Source organism: Phoenix dactylifera, chromosome 1 (genome assembly GCF_009389715.1).
Source record: "Phoenix dactylifera cultivar Barhee BC4 chromosome 1, palm_55x_up_171113_PBpolish2nd_filt_p, whole genome shotgun sequence".
Lineage (NCBI taxonomy): Eukaryota > Viridiplantae > Streptophyta > Magnoliopsida > Arecales > Arecaceae > Phoenix > Phoenix dactylifera.
The window spans coordinates 23,246,012-23,264,963 of record NC_052392.1 but is presented as its reverse complement, the minus strand read 5'-3'; the positions used below and the strand labels follow the sequence as shown (position 1 = coordinate 23,264,963).

The 18,952-nt window shown below is 37.2% G+C and overlaps 1 protein-coding gene across 3 annotated transcripts; it reads left to right on the top strand.

Annotated features, from left to right (window-relative positions):
- Positions 1–550: 550 nt before the first annotated feature.
- On the top strand, positions 551–18,295 carry LOC103717055 (zinc finger CCCH domain-containing protein 57-like). Of its 3 annotated transcripts, none has more exons than XM_008805292.4 (8): positions 551–1,039; positions 1,290–1,456; positions 1,624–1,677; positions 14,018–14,134; positions 14,286–14,597; positions 17,100–17,348; positions 17,467–17,746; positions 17,846–18,295. In XM_008805292.4, exons 1-8 carry the CDS (start codon positions 967–969, stop codon positions 17,908–17,910), a joined length of 1,317 nt encoding a protein of 438 aa, XP_008803514.2. In that variant the 5' UTR covers positions 551–966; the 3' UTR covers positions 17,911–18,295. The 3 variants fall into 3 exon arrangements, with proteins under 3 accessions (XP_008803514.2, XP_008803512.2, XP_008803515.2); XM_008805293.4 differs by having other exon boundaries at positions 553–1,039; positions 17,467–17,710; XM_008805290.4 differs by having other exon boundaries at positions 17,467–18,295.
- The last annotated feature ends 657 nt before the right edge of the window (positions 18,296–18,952 follow it).

The window sequence follows — 18,952 nt, the reverse complement described above, 5'->3', positions numbered from 1 at the left end:
AGGGGAAATATACACATGGAACTGTAATAGCAAAAAAGGATAAAGATGGAGAATCAGATACATCTTTATGTATCATAGAAGTTAACATTATAGACTCTAATAACAGCTGTTATTTAAAATGTAAGTATCAAGTGACAACTATACAGGTACTTTCTTTCTTTTTTTCCAGACCATGTACGGGGCAGGTCAGTTGCTGTTCAAAGCCAGATAGCAGATCAGAATAGTTCCGATAACACAAGCACCGCCCGACTCCCGGCTCCCGAGCGCTTTTGCGCGCCATTACGGCGACACCTCACCCCTCTGGCTTTATTTATTATTCTTCCCCGTTTTAAACTATTTATCGTACCAATTCCCTCACGTTAATTAAACAAAAAAATTATATATATTTTATAAAAACGGCAATCCATATATTTCTATCGTAAGTAGATCCTGTGCCAACTCAGGAAAAGCTAAAAAATAGGCGGAAAAATTATATCACAACGACAGTTTAAAACTAGTCTATTTTAATTCTTCTCCTTTCTTTTTTTTAAAAAAGGAAAAACTCTCACTTTCGAATGTTTCATAAATATTAGAAAACTGGAGCAGAGCCTCGGTCTTTCAAATTCCTCGTGTTGAATCCGTCGAAGAAAAAACAAAAAAAAAAGAAAGGAAAGAAGAGCCATCAATCGATCGATCCATCCATGGAGATAAAAAATTCTGTCGGGAAGCTAGTCTGGTCCCTCTTCCCCCAATTTTGATGGTTTTCGGAGCCAAATCGGTAGATTCGCCGCGAAATCCCACCGGAACGAGAGTTCTTCTTGCGAAACGAGCAAATCGCCTGCTTCAAATCGATCTAGGGAGATTCCGCCAGTCGAAAGAGCGTTGTTTCGTCAAAAAATTATTAAATTTGGTCGGAGAAATTGGTGCCTCCTTTGGAGATAATAATACTAATAGCAATAATAGGGTTTGATTCCATCGCCTGGAGAGATGCCGGATACCATGCCGGTCCTGAGCAATGCCGCTGCCGATTCCTCCGATGCTTGCCAGGATAACCTCGAAGGTAGTTTCTATTTTGGTTGGATCCGTATTTGTTCCTTTTTCTCTCTCTTTCTTTAATTACATGCTCCAATCGTGGATTTTGTTCTCCATCTTTATCTTTTTCGATCGGTATGATTAGTAATCGCCATGTTAAATTGTTCTGATTTCTGGAAAAAAGGAAGAACTTTGTTTGATGAAGCAAGCAGGCAACCGATTTTTGGCAGAGTTTGTAATGGGTTGTGGAGTAAGATTAGCATCGTTTTTGGTTGCAGAAGCCATGTGGCAGCTAAAAGTCGAGGATCGCAAGATGGGAGACGATGCTCGCCTGAATCCATACCCCGATCGCCCTGGCGAGCCCGACTGCATCTACTATTTGAGGACGGGGTTATGCGGTTATGGGAGTAACTGCAGATACAATCATCCTACTTACATTCGGCAGGTGAGAGCAGTAGATTCACTTTGTGTAGTTAATTGTGCTGAAACGCTTTAATCCTGTGCTTTTGTCCTCATCTGAGTTGATGATATTTGGAAAGAATCGGTGCTTCGTATTTGTCTATTGAGGTGTTGAGTGGATCAGCTTGCTAAAATTATAATGATTTTTTGTAGGGGCGTCGGCGTGGTGGTGAACCCCCGGAGAGAGATGGTCAACCTGATTGCCAGGTATTTTTTAACTTCACATAGTAGCTAGTTCAGTTTCCCTACCATATTCAGGCGGTTTTCAGATTGACAATTACCCATTTTATTAGGTTAGGCAATGAATTGATTATGGCAATCAAGTTCATAGCCAAAACTATAACCACAGCCAACTACCTCTGTCTCAATTATGTGGAGCAACAAATTTAAAAAGGAAACACATTATTATAGTCCCAGAGATCGAAGAAAATAGGAAGAATACATTGAGGATAATAAAATGTAACAATGTGACGTGACTGAAATGGCGAGTTATTGTTTGGCATTGCTAATATAGATTAATACTTAAGAGATGATCTAAGTAATAAAATAATCTCTATTCTTTAAGCCTAATCCTTATATTTTTCTAATTGCCGATATGTTGCTATTGATGAACTTTCGATCATGCCAACTGTTGAAGGTGATCGACTTGTGTTTTTTTTTGTCATGTACTAAAGATACTTGTTCCAAGGTTGTTATCAGTAACGTGGGTACATCTCTCGAGTTTTATATAATTGTGATAAATTTATAGAAAGTTTTTATTATCAAACTTATAAAATTTGGTACGGTGTGCAGCTTTTATTTTTTTAAAAAAGAAACATATAATTAGACAAATTTGAAAAAGAAATGAAGGAAATTCTAAGAAGAAAGTAGTAAAAGAACAAAGAGGTTGATGCTAATAACGTAAACAAGAAGATGAAAATCCAAAATAATGCATGTGTCAGATGAGATGGCAAACATACGATTCTTTGGGTGCTTTCCAAGAACCTTTGTCCTAATATACATGCATTAAGAAGACTAGGAAGAGTTTGCCCCACAAATTAAAGTTCTCAGTAATGGTTGTAATCAAGCTATGATAGGCATACCAGGCCATTTTGTGCTTGGTGCTGGATGAAACAATACATTACCCAAATTAACCACTTCTTACTAATTAATAGTCCTAAATGGTTTTATGATTCAAACTTCTCATCTTATATGGACACATACATATGTCACAGTTTTTACTAGCGCAAGCTGATATAAAGACCACAATAACAATATTCCACCACAAACCACCAACTCATGTCATATCAACACTACCAGGGCAAAAAAAAATCGTACTAAGGTATACTTTCCAAAATTTTTGTAGAATAAGTATCTTATTTTGCAATTACTCCGTTTCATTGTGCGACAACCAGTGTGCTATCATTCAAAAATACATTATGGTGTTTATTATGCTTTCAACTCTAAAAGAAGGTGCTTGATATGATATAATATATTAATTTCATTACTTCAACCTAGGATTTCAACTAGTGTTGCCTAGAAGAGCAACTAGACATTCATGTTGTTACCTCAAAATGCTGAACAAGGTGCTAATCAAAGATGACATGAGGTGATATATAAATTCTCCATTTTCTTAAATGAATATGGTTAAAGGAATCACCTCAAGCCTTGGGTGGATCTCATTTATGAATGATCATAAATATCCTATTGTAGAGCATGTTGTGCATGAATACATCCACATTGTAAGCATTACAATTATCATTTGTCCAATCTCTTTCTCAAACTTGAACATTTCTTATGGTAGTGTTTCCACATTATGCTTAATGGTAGGATGCTAATATATGTTATCTAAAGCAAATCAACCCCCCAACTACTATTTTTGTGTAGTGAAGAATGTTTTCCGTTGGTACATAATGAATAATTGCATGAGCAATAATGGAAGATTTTGGACTGTAATTAGGCCTATTTAGAAAAAGCAATTTTCTGTCATCTTTAGATTAATTTGGGCATATTGATGTATATGATTAGCATGTCTTTAGAAAAACTAGTATGATATTTGCTTCATATCATAATCAATGTTTTGAACCCTAATGGGATGATGAGTGTCCTGGCCAGCCTGTTCCTTTGCGTGAGAAAAAGGGATCGGGATGGGGTTGGGACTCTGAAACCTATTCACATGAGGAAAGAAGAAAGAGGAAAGAAAGAAAAAAGAAGGAAAGAAAAAGAAGCGGAGAAAAGAAGAAAGGAAGGAAAGAAGAAGAAAAAGGAAAGAAAGAAACAAAGAAGGGAGAACAAAAGGAAGAAGGAAGAAAGGAAAGAAAGAAGAAGAAAAGGGAATGATAGAAAGGAAGAGAGAAGAAAAAGAAGGGAAGGAAAAAAGGAAGAAGGGAAAGAAAGAAGAAGAAAAAGAAAGAAAAAAAGAAAGAAAGAAAGGAACAAGAAAAAGAAAGAAAGGAACAAAAGAAGAACAAAAAAAAGGAAAGAAAAGAAAGAAGAAAAAGAAATAAATAAAGAAAGAAAGAAATAAAGGAAAGAAGGGGAGAAAGATAGGGGGTATCTATCGGGACGACCACCAGGAGGGGGCAGCACAGCATGGCATCTCATTTTGTAGAGAAATAGGGACACCTTTGCCCACTATATCTAAACCCTTGATTATAATGATGATGATGATGAGGACGACAACGACAACAACAACGATGATGATGATGACGATGATGATGATGACGTTGATGATCATGATGATGATGACGTTGATGATCATGATGATGATGACAATGATAATAACAACAATGATAATGATGACAACAATGATGACGACAACGATGACTACGATGATGATGACGACGACGATGACTACGATGATGATGATGCTGTCCAACTAGTACTAAAATTTGTGATGAACTTCTGCCCCACAAAAAAATGTCTTTTAGGGACATCTTGAATTTAGGCCCCGTTTGGGAGAGCTTTTGGAGGGCCAAAAAGCACTTTCTGCCTATCCAAAAGTACTTTTGGATTAAAAAGGATGTTTAGTAAAAATTTCGAAAAGCTGTTTTAGCTTTCTTCGAAAGCTGAAAATAGCTTTTTGGGAAAAGCTCTATTTTGGAGCTTTCCAAAAAAGCTGCTTTCAGCTTTGTCGGAAAGCTATTTTTTTAATCAAAACACCTTTATTTAAAAACCTTTTTTTCTCCCAAAATGCCCCATCCCCCTCCTCTTCCTCTCCCACCCATCCCCCTCCTCTCCCTCTCCCCCGCCGCCACCCACGACGCCCTCCCCCTCTTCTCCCTCCTCTCCCGCTCCGTCTCCCCCGCCGCTACCCTCTCTCCCCCGCCGCCGCCCCTGACGCCCTCTGCCTTTTCTCCCTCCTCCTCTGCCGTTCCCTCTCCCCTGCCGCTGCCCCCGACACCCTCCTTCCATGCCGCTGCCTCTCCCCCCGCCACCCCCGACGCCCTCCTCCCCTGCCGCTGCCTCTCCCCCGCCGCCGCCCCCGACGCCCTCTTCGTTTCTCCATCCTCCTCTGCTGCTCCCTCTCCCCCACCGCCGACTCCGACGCCTTCCGCCTCTTCTCCCTCCCCCGACTGCCTCTCCCTCTCCCTCTCCCCCGAAGCTTCTCCCTCCGGCTTCGCCGCCCATCCTCCCATCGTCACGCCGCCGGGAGCTTGATCGCCCCTTCCATGACTGCGCGAGAGAAATGAGGCAAGGGAAGAAGAAGGGAGAGGGGAGAAGCTTCGGGAAGGAAGAGGAAAGAAGAGAAGGAAAAGAAAAGAAAAATAAAAGAAAAGAAAAAAGAAAAAGAAAAGGAAATAAAAAAATAGAGAAGATAAAATAAATAAATAAATAAAAATATTAGTAATTGTTTAACCAATTTTATCATCTAGCTAAAAAATTTGTTAGAGAGATAAATGGTCATCATAAGAGTAAAAATTAATTTACGCTAATAATTAAAATAATTTATACCTTTATTATGGTATTATACTATAAAGATAATACTATATTATATTATATCATAATACATTAATATGTTATGTTAAATAATTTAATATTATGTTATATTATGAGAAATTAATTTATGCTAATAATTATAATATTTTATATCTTTATTATTGTATTATACTATAAATATAATATTATATTATATTATATCATAATACATTGATATGTTATGTTAAATAATTTAATATTATATTAAATTATTATCCTATAGTATACAATGTTATAGTTCTATATTATAATAATATTATATTACATTACGATAATATTATACTATATCATATATTTATGTATTAATACATATTGTATTTTATTATGCTTTGTTGTATAATACTATGTAATGCCCTTTATGGTCATTTTGTCATACAAAAGTACTTTCTCAGTTTATTTACCAAACACATTAAAATGCCACAGCACTTTAAAAATATAGTTATTAGACAACAAACAGCTTTTTATAAAAACTGTACTTCACAAAGCTCTACTTCCAACAGCTCTACTTCTAAAAGCTCTACTGCCAACAGCTCCCCCAAACAGGGCCTTAGTCAATTAAACATTACCTTCCTTCGAGGGCCTAGTATGGAAAGTCCGTGTTTGAACTATACATTTTTCCTTTATGAGAAACATAGTAACGGTTTCACTATCTAGAATCGAGCATGGAACCTCACCATTTAGGAGAGGGTTGCTGACAGCTGGTCTAATTTATGTTGGCATTTTTAAGCAAAATTGGATCACTTCTCATAAATCAATTAATAGTAAATGGGGAGTATTTACAAGATCTAGGAGTCATTTTCTCTATCCATAATAGAAACTTCATATCTAGCATGGGTTTTTAAACTTTGTCACAATCAATATGAGGACATTTGGGTGATCAGTATGAATGTCATTTTAAATTCCAGTACTGTAATCACTATGAAGCATGGAAACTGATACTGGATAATGATATGACCAATTTGTTCTTAATTGTTGACTCGTATGCTTAACTTGATGTACATATTCCTTTATCCTGCCCTTCCTAATTTTACTGCACATCATCTCAACATTGTCATCTCACTCTTCTACGTGCTTAGACTCCTCTTTAATGGTCATCTTTCTTGATCATATAGCATTGTGAACCCTATAAGTTTCAAAGACATTCATTAATTGCATAACATTCTAGAGGCACCTTATCAGTTTACCCACTTGGCTCAATTCTATTAGATTTATCCTCATATTTTTCTTTGATCTTCTATATAATAGATTCGATATAGTGAGAATGATTATGGCATTCTCTCTTAGCCATCTATATCTAGTGGGATTCCTTTTCATTTCCAATAATGTATTTGTGTACTTTGTTGTAATGCTGTTGTTCCTTTTTAGTGCCTTTATCATCCGATGCTTTCCTTTATAATTCTAGCTTTATGTGCAACACTATTCTTGTCTTTTATTTTATGATATATTATTTGCAGCAAAAAAAATATGACCATTGGTAACTCTACCTACATATTAGCTTTAAGCTTGCTTATGTTAGGGGTAAAGAGATAACATATGGTGTGGAATTTTGGTGTTGGACTACCAAAAATGGACGTTTGCTTTTTTTAACCAAGGAATGCGGAACCGTCTCGAACCAACCTCTTCCGAGCCTTACTGTTGGCTTACCGGTACGGTTCCGGCTTTGAAAACGGTTCACTGTCCGAGCCGGAGAAGGAGAAGGAGAAGAGAAAGAAAGAGCGAGCGGGGGAGGGAGGGAGAAGGAGCGGTCGCGGACGCCTGCGGAGGGCCGCGGGGGAGGCCGAGGTTGCAGCCGCATCTCCTGTTTCTTTCACTGAATTCACTTAAAAATCTCCAATTTTTTTCCGTGGCTCTCCGTAGGCATTCGCGGCCGCTCCTCCCTCCTCTCTTCCCCGCCGCTCTCTTTTTCTTCTCCTTCTCCGGATTCGACTGCTTTTCTCTTTCGGTATGGGCCCGACACGATTCATACCGACTTGTGCTGCCAGGCAACCTGTACGGTGCCCGGTACCGACACAGACCTTGTTCTTAACACAACTATTTTCAGCACTTATCACCATGCCTTTGCACATGTCCTAAATAATTTTCATATATTTCTTTTATATGCTTTTCTACCGTAATCCCACCAGATTCGATCTCTAAATTGTTATTTTTCATCTTTAATCCAATATCCTCTCCAATAACTTCATAATGACTCATAAGTTTAAAACTATTGTTGTTGATGCAGTTTCATACCTCAGTTGTATTCTATATGTATAAGACATTACTTCTTCCTTTTCAAGATCTTATTGTATAACCTAACATGCGAAACTGGCCCCACTTTTCCAATGTAATCTTTCTTTCTTTAGCATCATCATCTTTAACTAAAATCATATTGTCCTCACACTTAATATGCCTAACTTGATCTGTGTCTGTAGTTTTCATGTCCATGTAGAAACTTTTGTTGTTACTGTTTTTTCTTCCTAGCCAAACCTTATTATATAGAGCATATTAGTCTATGCATTTAGCTAGATCAGATTTTCTTCTACCGTTTTTACTTTGTGAAATGTTAAAAGAATTCAATACCATTCCTTTTTGTCATCCTTTCAAGCAAGTTCTCTTTTCTTCTTGGTTGTTTTTTGGACCTTGTAATTCTACCATTAAGTTTTTTCGTTGTACATTATGCACTTGCTAACTCAATTTACCATCACATATCAGATCCTATTTGGTGCAATTGTCAAGTTCCAATACCTTTAATTAAAGTTCACTCTCTAAAGGATGTTCAGTTTCCCTCTTGTACTCACCATCCTATTCTAGAGCATCTTGTGGTTTGGCTTTGGCATATGCATAATTACTAGCTCATGTTATGACATGCTTATTGTATTGCTTGGCAATCATTTGATGTCCATTTTCATAATTTTGGGGGAAAATTGTATCTATAACACATCTGAGCTGCTCTTTGAATAATATGATTATTGCTCTTTTTGAAAGAAGCCATTGAAATGCAAGGTAATTGGCAACAAATGCTTATTTATTGAATTGTTAGCTTCATTTATCTTTAAACTCTAATCCACCATGTTTCCTCTCATATGTTGTGCTACTTCTTCCAAATTGACCATTAAGTCGTTTCTCCCTTTAGTGCATTAGTATTCATCTCCTTTGGTTTCTTTTTAATTCGTTCAATTCATTGTGCTTGTGGTGCATAAGCTCTAACTACACTAGCAAATTTTATCTATCTCCAATTTTGTAGCCACCAACTCAATAGCTAGTAATCTATCATGTATTCTTCTATCATGTACAATTTTAACCTTTATATCTTTACCCTATACTCAATTAACATATCCAGTCTTATCCTTCCTACAAATATAAGCTCATTCATTATCAATTTCATTGATTTTTAATTCTAGTGTGCAATAAGTATGCTCCCATTTTCATCATCGTACACTACTTCACAAGTTTGCTATAATATATTATAAAATTAGAGAGGAGTATGCAAAAAGAAAGGCTCGCTCTGTTAAAATTATTAACCAAAATGTGATTAAACTTTATTAACAAAACTTACTAAAATGATATTTTAGAAGGATATAAATGGAACATGGATAGCTAAGCATAGATTATTTTTTTTCAAAAAATACCGTCAGTCCTTCTTAACACATCCCTTTAAACTATGTTTTGTTTCAAAGGGGCCCCCTTCGTCCATTACTCCATTGATGTTGTTGATGGCTATGCACAAATGATCAAGATACCCCCACTAGTTCATCTTTTCCTCTTCTTCCCACATCATCATCCTCGTCCTCACTTGCAGCAAATTTTACTTCGAGAAGGTGTGATCCCCCCCCCCTCTCTCTCTCTCTCTCTCTCTCTCTCTCTATATATATATATATATATATATATATATATATATATATATATATATCCAAGGCCTCATCTATGCCATTGTTTGCCCCTACCCCACTCTCCGCCCTAACGATCACTGTTACTAACCAATTTGATATAGGTAAGGAACCCTATGGGAATCCTTAGTCAACACAAGATCAAAGTTACACAATGCAAAGCACTAACTAAAATTAAAATTCAAACTAGAAGCTAACAAGATCAAACTAGAAACAAAAGTATAAAGAAAAGAACTAGAAAATATAACTAGAAGAGAGAGATTAAGAACTAGAAGCTAAACTAAAACCAAAGAGATGATTAGATGGCCTTGCACCTTCCCTTGTTGTTGGACCTTCAGTCTTGCATCTTCGATCTTCACAGGACGTCGATGGAACAATCTTGGCCTTTTATCCATATCCTCTCCCGAACGATGACCTCTCACTACAAGCTGTTAAGCAATCCCATGCTAGACAAGAATTGAGAAGAATCTCATGAAGGCTTTATTAATATTATTATGATGAAAAAAGGATACATAGGAGTATTTATAAGCTCTAGGGCCCTTGCATTGAAGGAAAGTCGTATAGGTCACTTGGAACTTGAATCTATTAATTTATAAATCATTTTCATATTTTATTCTAAATAATATAATGAATAATATAACTATTTTTATGGGCAATTACCAAGTAACAATGAATATCATAATAACAAACCAGTTAGTTCTTGATTCTAATAGCAATATAAATGTTTGACTTTGTTCATTCAGATACAAAACAACAATATAGTTCATATATCAACAACCATAATAGCAACATAAATGTTCACCAACATTTCTCAATATCCATGTGACAAGCATAATATCCGAAATAAACAAGTCAATAACTTATAAGAAGCAATACAATCACGCAAAGCATCCATCTCACGATTATTCAATATGGCTTTGATTTGTGCTCCTTTCTACTCGTGGTTCATCAATCTCTAAACAATCAGGAAGATGTATATCAAGGTTCGTCGAACCGAACGATTCCGGCTAGTTCCGTTCCGGCCACATCCAATTAGTTTTCAGCCTCTAAGGGGCCGGAACCATCTTTCATTGGGGAACCAACCCAGTCGGAGACCGAGTTAGATCAATTCGGACTGAACTGGCCGGTACGGCTTGGTTCAACAATCCTTGATGTAGATCGTCCTCATCATCATAAGGTTAAATTCAAAATCCTTAATTGAATGATTATGGCAATAAAAAAGACACCAACTTAAATGATTGTTGCAATAAAAAGTTTTTTAAATTATTTTTTTAAAAAATCATTGTTAGGACTCAAATTCAAGTATCTAGGGTAAAGCTTTTGCCAAGAAAAAAGCATCCAGACACATCTTAGGTAGAGCTTCTGCCCAAAAGCTCCAAAATGAGCTTTTACCTAGTAGACCTTTTTGAGCTTTTGGATGAACTAGAAAGTTGTTTCAAAATTTTTACCAAGCACCTCAAAATCATCCAAAAGTGCTTTTGATCCTCTAAGAAACGCTTTTTAGCCCCTCAAAAGCAATGCCAAACGCGCCTAAGAATTCTTGCCAAAATAGCTTCTAGAAGCAAAACTTTCTTTCGACGGTAATAAACAAATTGTCAGATACCTTCAGACGGCAATTAGTGCACTGTCCAAACATCCCAAACTTAGACAAGGTCGGACTTGGATCAAACTTGAACTGATGGTGTGTTAGTTCATCATCCGCTGGAGCTGATAGTTTGACAGAATGTACTAATGTCATGTTTCTAGCCATTCGTATTCTATTGATGGCATGCTTTTGGCTGTCAATTCAAGTTTTGGACTGATTGATATAGCTTCAATAATTTGGCCATATCTCTTTCATCCAGGCTCTAATTGAGGTGATTCAAGTTGCATTGGAACACTAACTCGATGCTGGACGTAATAGAAGTGGTTTCACCTGAAATCTCCAACTATGCTGATCTTGGTACTGTCATCTTTGGGATTGATGTGCGGTAGCATGTTCTATTGGCTACGACTTGAACCGGTTTTGCCCAAAACTTCAAAATTGCAAGCCCATTGGACCTGAGAGTAAAGTGTCAAGTTGGAACGCTCCGTGAAATCATACTGAGGATTGGGTGGCCATCCTAAGCGTGTTCTTTCCTCTAAAAGCTGATTTTCACATGAGGCTTAGGAACCCACCTTCAAGTTTGCTTAAGCGCAAGCTTTCAATGTAACCATGTGATCCTTTTCGAGTTTTGGTAGCCTTTCATCATACAGACTCTAGTTATGAGGCCTCTTTTTTGACTGTGTGGACTCCTAGCTCAGGCATGTGGCACACCTGGGATTCTGCAATTGCATCACATTTAATTGCTGCTACCTCTTCTTTTAACTAGCTTCGACTCCAAGCTTGAATTCATGTAGAAAACCCTTTGCAAAACTCAACAAAGAAACAAGGAAAAAAATAATGTAGAAGATTCCCACTCCACTCAACTCCATCTCTGTCTCTCCAAACTCATCTTCATCCATCCCTTTCTAGAAACTTAGATCTATCCATCAATCTGATTGTGATCTTAAATATACCTCACTTCATCTCTCAGCTACCCTATGATGTGATCCCGCTTCAACTTCCTCGATCCCCATACTTTTGTCTTTCTCTTGTTGCGCTATTTCTTTGTTTCGTTGTCTCGTGGGTATTAGTGGGTCGAAATTGGACTTGCAAGGGATGATGGCCTTGTGCTACAATTCGGGGTGTGCAAAAAACCAGCCTCACCACGAACTAGTCTCTTCAATTCGATTTATTTTTTTTAGATTCAATTTGGTGTTAGTTTGAGTTTTTAGAAAACCGATTTATACAGACCGACCTGACTCATATGTGTGTGTATATATATATATATATTCAAACCACTCAACTGGGCCCATATGTTTATATACATATATATATTTCAATTTTTTATTTTTTTTATTTTTTTATATATAAAATAGATTTTTTATGCTTAGATTTAACCCAGCTCATTTAGTCCAATCTATTGCCCGATAAACGAAACCTAACGGAATCGAACAGAATTTCTCGGATCTGTTTCAAGCAATTTTTTTATATGCTTGGTTTGGTTTTGATTTTGATTTTCAAAAACTTGTTTAAGTCGGTTCGGTTTTGGATATATCTCCAAATCGACCCAACCTAATCTGTGGATACTTGTAGCTATAGCCTCTCCAACATCCTAGCGTACCCAATTGGCTAGCACTACATTCCCACCTTTGCCCATTCTACTTATTCCCACTCCCTCTCCCTCACCTCCTTTCATTACTTCTACTCCCCAATTGCCGCCGACATCGCTTCCCTTATCCTCACCCTCCCTCCCACCACAAGGTTTACCACCACCACCATTGTTTACCATCACAATGGTCACTACCACCTCAATCACTACCACCATCATCACCATTAGAATCACAATCACAACCACAACCACAACCACCATAGCCACAACAATCACCATCAAAGGTGTCAACGCTAGTCGCAGACTCAGGAGTGAAGGTGGGATGAAGTTCTCCAAGGCTAAAGAAAAAGGGGAGAGAGGTGCGAGGGTGATAATTGTGGTGGTGTTGATAGTGGAGGTGATGGTGGTGGTGGTGGTGGTGGTGGTGGTGACAGTGTTGATAGTGTTGGTGGTTGTGGGTGTGTGGGTTACCAGAGGGCAAGAGGGTGATTGTTGTGGTGATGGTGTTGATTTTGGAGGTGATGGTGGTGGTGGTAGCAATGGTTGTGGTGATGAAGGTGCTTATGGTGATGGTGATGGTGGGTATTGTAGGTCATGTAGGGGATAGAGGGGTGATGATGATGGTTGTGGTGATGGTAGTGATAGTTATGGTGGTGGTGATAGTAAAGTTACTATTGGTGACAATGATAGTGATGGTGAGCATGGTGGTTGCCGGAGGGCTAGACGAGGAATCAATGAGAGGGGGAGATGTAGAGGGGATTTTGGCATGGACAAGGATATGTGGGAATTTCTGGATATTTTAGGACTCACATGATTCTCATGCGAGTCTTTTAATAAAGTTGGTCTAATGGAGTTGGATAGAAGGGGCCACTTTGAAACAAAATGTGATTTGAAGGGCTACTTAGAGACTTTTTAAGGATGGGGAGGTTAATGTGTCACAAGGGTAAACTTGAGAGGGTATGAGCGTATTTTTCTCAATTTATTTTGAAAAGTTTCCTCTAATCCAAATCTCCAATAGAATATCTTTCTTACAACCACCTTATTTATGAAACAAACTCAAGCATCTGTAAGATTTTGAATTTAATAATGAAATCAGATTGAGATAAAAAATAAGAAATACTTGGTTAAAAGAAAATCAAGATCTATTTGTTTATATAAATCTTACCTAACACATACATAAGAGACCTCTGAAGTACATGATTTCTTGTTTCTAGGCATTATAGACATCATAGATCTCTGCAAGGGTAATCATTGATTTGCAGTGAAAGTGGTAGAGGCCAGCTACTACTGAAAGTATTTTAGCTTCTCTCTCTATACACACACTCATAATCAGGTAACTTTTTTTTTTGATTTGGCAGTTTTATTTTTAATGTTCTCATGAATGTTTTCCAAAGCAGCTATTACTTTGATGCTAATTGAGTCAAGCAACAAACATTTTTTGTTAAATCAATTTAATTTATTGTTCTGTTCTTGTCTCGTAAATGATTGGGCCAAATATGCTTTAAGACCTGCACTTATAAAATCTAGTCCTGTTTCACATTATTCTTGCAGTTTTTCCTAAAGACGGGTACTTGTAAGTTCGGAGCAACCTGTAAATATCATCATCCACAAGACAAGCATGAACCACGACCAGTTCAGCTGAATATTCTAGGGTTACCAATGCGGAAGGTATCTGCTTTTCCATTTCCCCTCATGCAGCTTCAATATCAGCATCTTCACTTTTCAAAATTGATTGTGGTCTTGTATATAATGATTTTTTCTTCCAAGAGCTAACTAGTGAGATATTTATTGTGTGTTCATTGTTATTCTGATGTCTCAGGATGAAAAGTCGTGTCCCTATTACATGAGAACTGGACTCTGTAAATTTGGAATTGCTTGCAAGTTCAATCATCCTCAGCCTACCAGCCATGCAGCCATGTTACCTGTAAGAGGACCCTCATCCTATGGATCTACAGGGTCTCCTGTAGCAACTCCATCTGGGCTACCTTTAATTGCTGGACTTTCCATGTGGCCTTTATCAAGACTTCCTTGCATGTCTAATCACCATATACAAGGCCTTCCGTACATGTCTCTTGTTCTTCCACCCACCCAAGGTGCAATGCCTGTACAGCAGGGATGGAGCACGGACACGGTTAGCATCTATTATTTAATATTAGAAAGCTGAAATTTCATAAGATTGTATGACTGGTGGGTATTGCTGTTGGTGTCTCAGTATTATTCTTTGTAAAAGTTTTACATAGCTCATGATGTCTTAGGTGTTGTTATTTCATCTCTATACAGATCGAAACTCATTGACAATTGTTTAGACTGATGCTAGTGAAAATGTTTTTCTGGCCTTATATGTGCTGATAATGCCCCAGTCTGTGACTGCATATACATCATCTTTTCATATTATTATCTGCGACTACATATGCATTATCTTATCATGTTATTATATAAAACATTTTATAAATTAAATTTTATATAGAATGTTGATATAAAGGTTTTACTGTATGATTATAATTTATGTTTCCTTTACTCTGAGCGCTTTAGATGCATTATAGGTGTGGTATGTGCTTTAAATTTTGACTTACACTGGACCTACATAGCCTTGTCTTTCCTCTATTAGGATTGTTTGTTGAAAACTTGAAATAGATAGCATCTGCCAAATCTTTGAATTCCTAATATTGAAGAGTTATTGCAATATCATGTATCAATAATATGTATTAGTAACAACACTAATTTCTAGTTTGTTATTCTCATGCTTGTTATATGAAGACATAGATCATATTTGTTGAGAAGATGCCAACTGCCTGTAATTGTCAAATTAGAATATAAAACACTTCCAGAAAATCTTGTATATGATGCAAATGATCTAATCTGCAAACAATTACAGTGTTTTGGAACTGAACTCTTACCGTGACCACATGCATAAGCTATGGATCAGACTTGGTGTCAATATTGTGAAAAGAAAGCAACATGTGATCTGAAATTTATGGAAATATTGGAAAGCTCAAGAAATAGATCTTGGTGACTTCCTACTTGGCTAGACTTATTGAGATAATTGCAATGGAAAGAAGATATTCTTTCATGGTACTTTAATTTATTAGGTCTGTTACTGGTTTATGGGATTATAAACAGATGCTTGATTTTGTCCTAGAACTTCCATCTGCAAGTGGAAAAGAATGGCACAAGATAAGTAACAAGATGACTAATAAGATATGTAACAAGAAGGTACATGGCTTGACTCATCCATGTTTCTTATATTACATGAATCTGCAAAATGACTTGCCCCAAGTCCCTCTTAATTCGTGCTTCTCTAGTATTATACATCTACATATCAATAATAAGCACAACTAATAATGATGACTTACGAGCATTGTAAGCACAAAAGGTATTAATAAGCTAAAGTTGTGAAGGTGGGATATTTAACTGTGGTACTGAGAGCTACACAAAGCCTGATTGTGAAGTGGTGCATGATACACATGAACTCTGGTGAATGCACTACAGTATGTTCCAGCCTGCATAGGAGGCCCAGGTGATAATGCAGATTGAACCCTTCAAATAGTAATCTCAATAAAATATACTTGTTGATGAAGTCAATGGCAAGAGAACATTTTGATTAGTGAAGTAAACTATTAGGTTTGTCTGAAATGGTAGAAGTGAAAATTTGGCATCATAAGTAGATGATGTCATAACAATCGAACAATGGTGATGGTAGAGAAATCGCTTATACAAGCGTACAGGCAATGATGGTTGCTGAGTCTTATTGCAAGATCTTAAGATTAGAATTTGAATAATGCCAAAACTTGAGAGTATGATGTATATGAAGTAAAATTTATTTGCCTAAGAGTCATATCTCATGATAACAAAACCAATAAGAACTAACATAGAAGGTCTTGATGCAAAGAACATGAACGAATGGATGGCTGATGAGTGTGAAAGAAGGTATATGCAAGTGCTAGAAACACTTAGCAAAGTAAGGTCAATGTTACCTGTAATATTATATCCTAAAAGATTATCTCAAGCATGCTGAAAAGGTGTAACCTCAAAAAAGATAAGTGATGCTTTAGAGGTATTAAAAAGTGGTTACTGATATAATTCATAAATTTTAATTTTTTTCAGTTACTATTTTTGTTTATGACTTCTGGACCTTAGCATCAAAATAAAACAAAGCACACTAACAGTGTAAGCTGCATGTTTTCTTCTGTGTTTTAATGACTACCATACACATCCTGATTCCTGATTTTACAAGCCCAATCCATCTAGATCTCAGTATCTCACAACACACCCAGACAACAGAACATTATATTGATTGTTTCATGGACTCGGGACGATTCTAATGATGTCTACCTCTCTGCTAAGGTATCCATGCTCTCTTTCAATGATGGATTATATGTGCCTTCTTAAATATGTCTTTGCTAATATGGAAAATTAACTTTCTTCTGCACTTGCTGCTTGTTCACAAAAGAAAAGCTTCATAATTTTGACTTGTATTGTCATTTAGATGTGAAAGATGGGTCATATAGTAATTCAGATGTGAAACATGGGTGTAGTTGCAGTATGCCTTCCATTTGTTTGTTGCAGTATTGTATTCATGTAGCTGAATTTTTATATTCCATTTATAACTGAATATACTTTTGATATAAACCAGGGTGGTATAAACAATGTTGCCTCTACCAATGTTGTTGGATCTACTCAGATTTCCAACCCCAAGCATCATGCACAATCAGGTTCCAGCGCACCAGTTAATTTCCCTGAAAGGCCCGATCAGCCAGAATGCCAATACTACATGAAAACTGGGAGCTGCAAATATGGAACTTCTTGCAGGTACCATCACCCCAAAGAGAGGAACCAAGTAGCTATGTGCACAATTGGACCCCTTGGGCTTCCTCTAAGGCCAGTAAGTTGGATTCCTACTTTTACTTTTCCATTAGTCTTTCCATTGCCAATATCTTCTGTACTGCAAGTGTCTGACTGTTCTTTTCTCGGTTTGTGTTCTCATGGCTTGACCACAAAAGGGCCAGCCGGTTTGCACATTTTACAGTATGTATGGAAGCTGCAAGTATGGCTCAACTTGCAAATTTGATCACCCATTCATGGGTTACTACAATTACACCTTGCCTGCATTCTCGATTCCTGGTGCTCCAGACCACTCTGTTCTCTTTCCCGACCCAAGGAATTCACAAGCCGTGTGGATGTCATCAGAAGATTCACCTTCCAAAACAATGAGGTTGCCTGATCAGCATGTGAAATCTGAGACAAGTGAGGAACCCCAGGACTCAAATGACTATAATCATGGCAATCATTCTTCACAAACTTCTCCATCACATATTGCTCGTCATTCAGAGTTCCCAGAAAAATACTCTGATTAACTTTTGTTTTTTATATTTATATCAGTTCCTTCAATGGAAATTTTGGCATCTCTGCCTCCTGTAGCACCATTTTTGCCAGTGGCCATGTAGTCTGCGCTGGGCTGTTCGAAGATTTACACGGTGGGTGATGATGGGAGGCGAAAGGTCTTTTGTGCTGAATAAAATGCTGAAAAGAATGTACGTCAAGATATTATACGACAAATTGATGTTTTTTTCTTCTGAGAAGAATCTGAGACTGCTGGAGGGACGAGCTCGATTTCTGTCTACACTTAATGTATAGCAGGTCTGTCAAAATAATGATGGTAAATGGGACTTTTGACCATCGTTACGGAAATAGATTCTCAAACAAACCACAGATAGAAAACATTTCTGTCAGATTTGCATGGACTTATGAACTAAAAGGTTGTACTGTATGGCTTGGGCTGTTTGAAACTTCCGAAGTAGTTAATCAAGAATTTTGAGGTTTTTCAATTTATTTTCCGCTTGTAGGAAATTTGGTTTGGAGCTTCTCTTTGTGACTTCATTTTCACTTGAATCTCATGGCAACTCCAAAACGGGCTCCAGAGAACAATCCCAGAGAAGAAAGTGACTTGCATACTTAGCCTGATAGGTCTTAATTGTTGAGGATGCTGAGGGTTGGGTCTTATTTATTTGAAGAAATACAACAAAGAGCTGATTTTGTGAAGTCAGTTCATGTCAATGTGATTGTAGTAGTATGTATGAATATATTACGCACACACGAGAGGAGCTTATAGTCAATTGCTGATATACTGCTATCATGACTCGTAGAACTTTTCTTTTTTTCTCTTTTTTTCTCTTTTTTTAAAGTGAAAATTAGGCCTGAGGCCTAATGACTCTCATTCAGTAACTTCTCTTTTTGTTCAAAAGTACTAATTGGAATATCTGGGTGTGTCCTACTTCACTTACTGCCTAACTGCTTCGTACAGGGCATATAAAACCGCCAAATCTAATGGGTGATTTCACATATATTTCCCAAAAAAAAAGGAAGAAGCCATACAGCTACTTTTGAAGTTAATAAACCACAAACAAGAAACAAGTATTTACTGCCCGGCGAAATTGATACAGGGTACGGCTTCTTTATGCGTAGATGAAATGTTGAAGGGTGGCAATG

Bases quoted from the DNA above. Each gene is read 5' to 3' on its own strand.
- LOC103717055 (XM_008805290.4), top strand. From the start codon at position 967: ATGCCGGATACCATGCCGGTCCTGAGCAATGCCGCTGCCGATTCCTCC. The intron at 1,678-14,017 runs GTATTTTTTAAC...TTATTCTTGCAG, and splicing joins ATGGTCAACCTGATTGCCAG to TTTTTCCTAAAGACGGGTAC. The intron at 14,135-14,285 runs GTATCTGCTTTT...CTGATGTCTCAG, and splicing joins TAGGGTTACCAATGCGGAAG to GATGAAAAGTCGTGTCCCTA.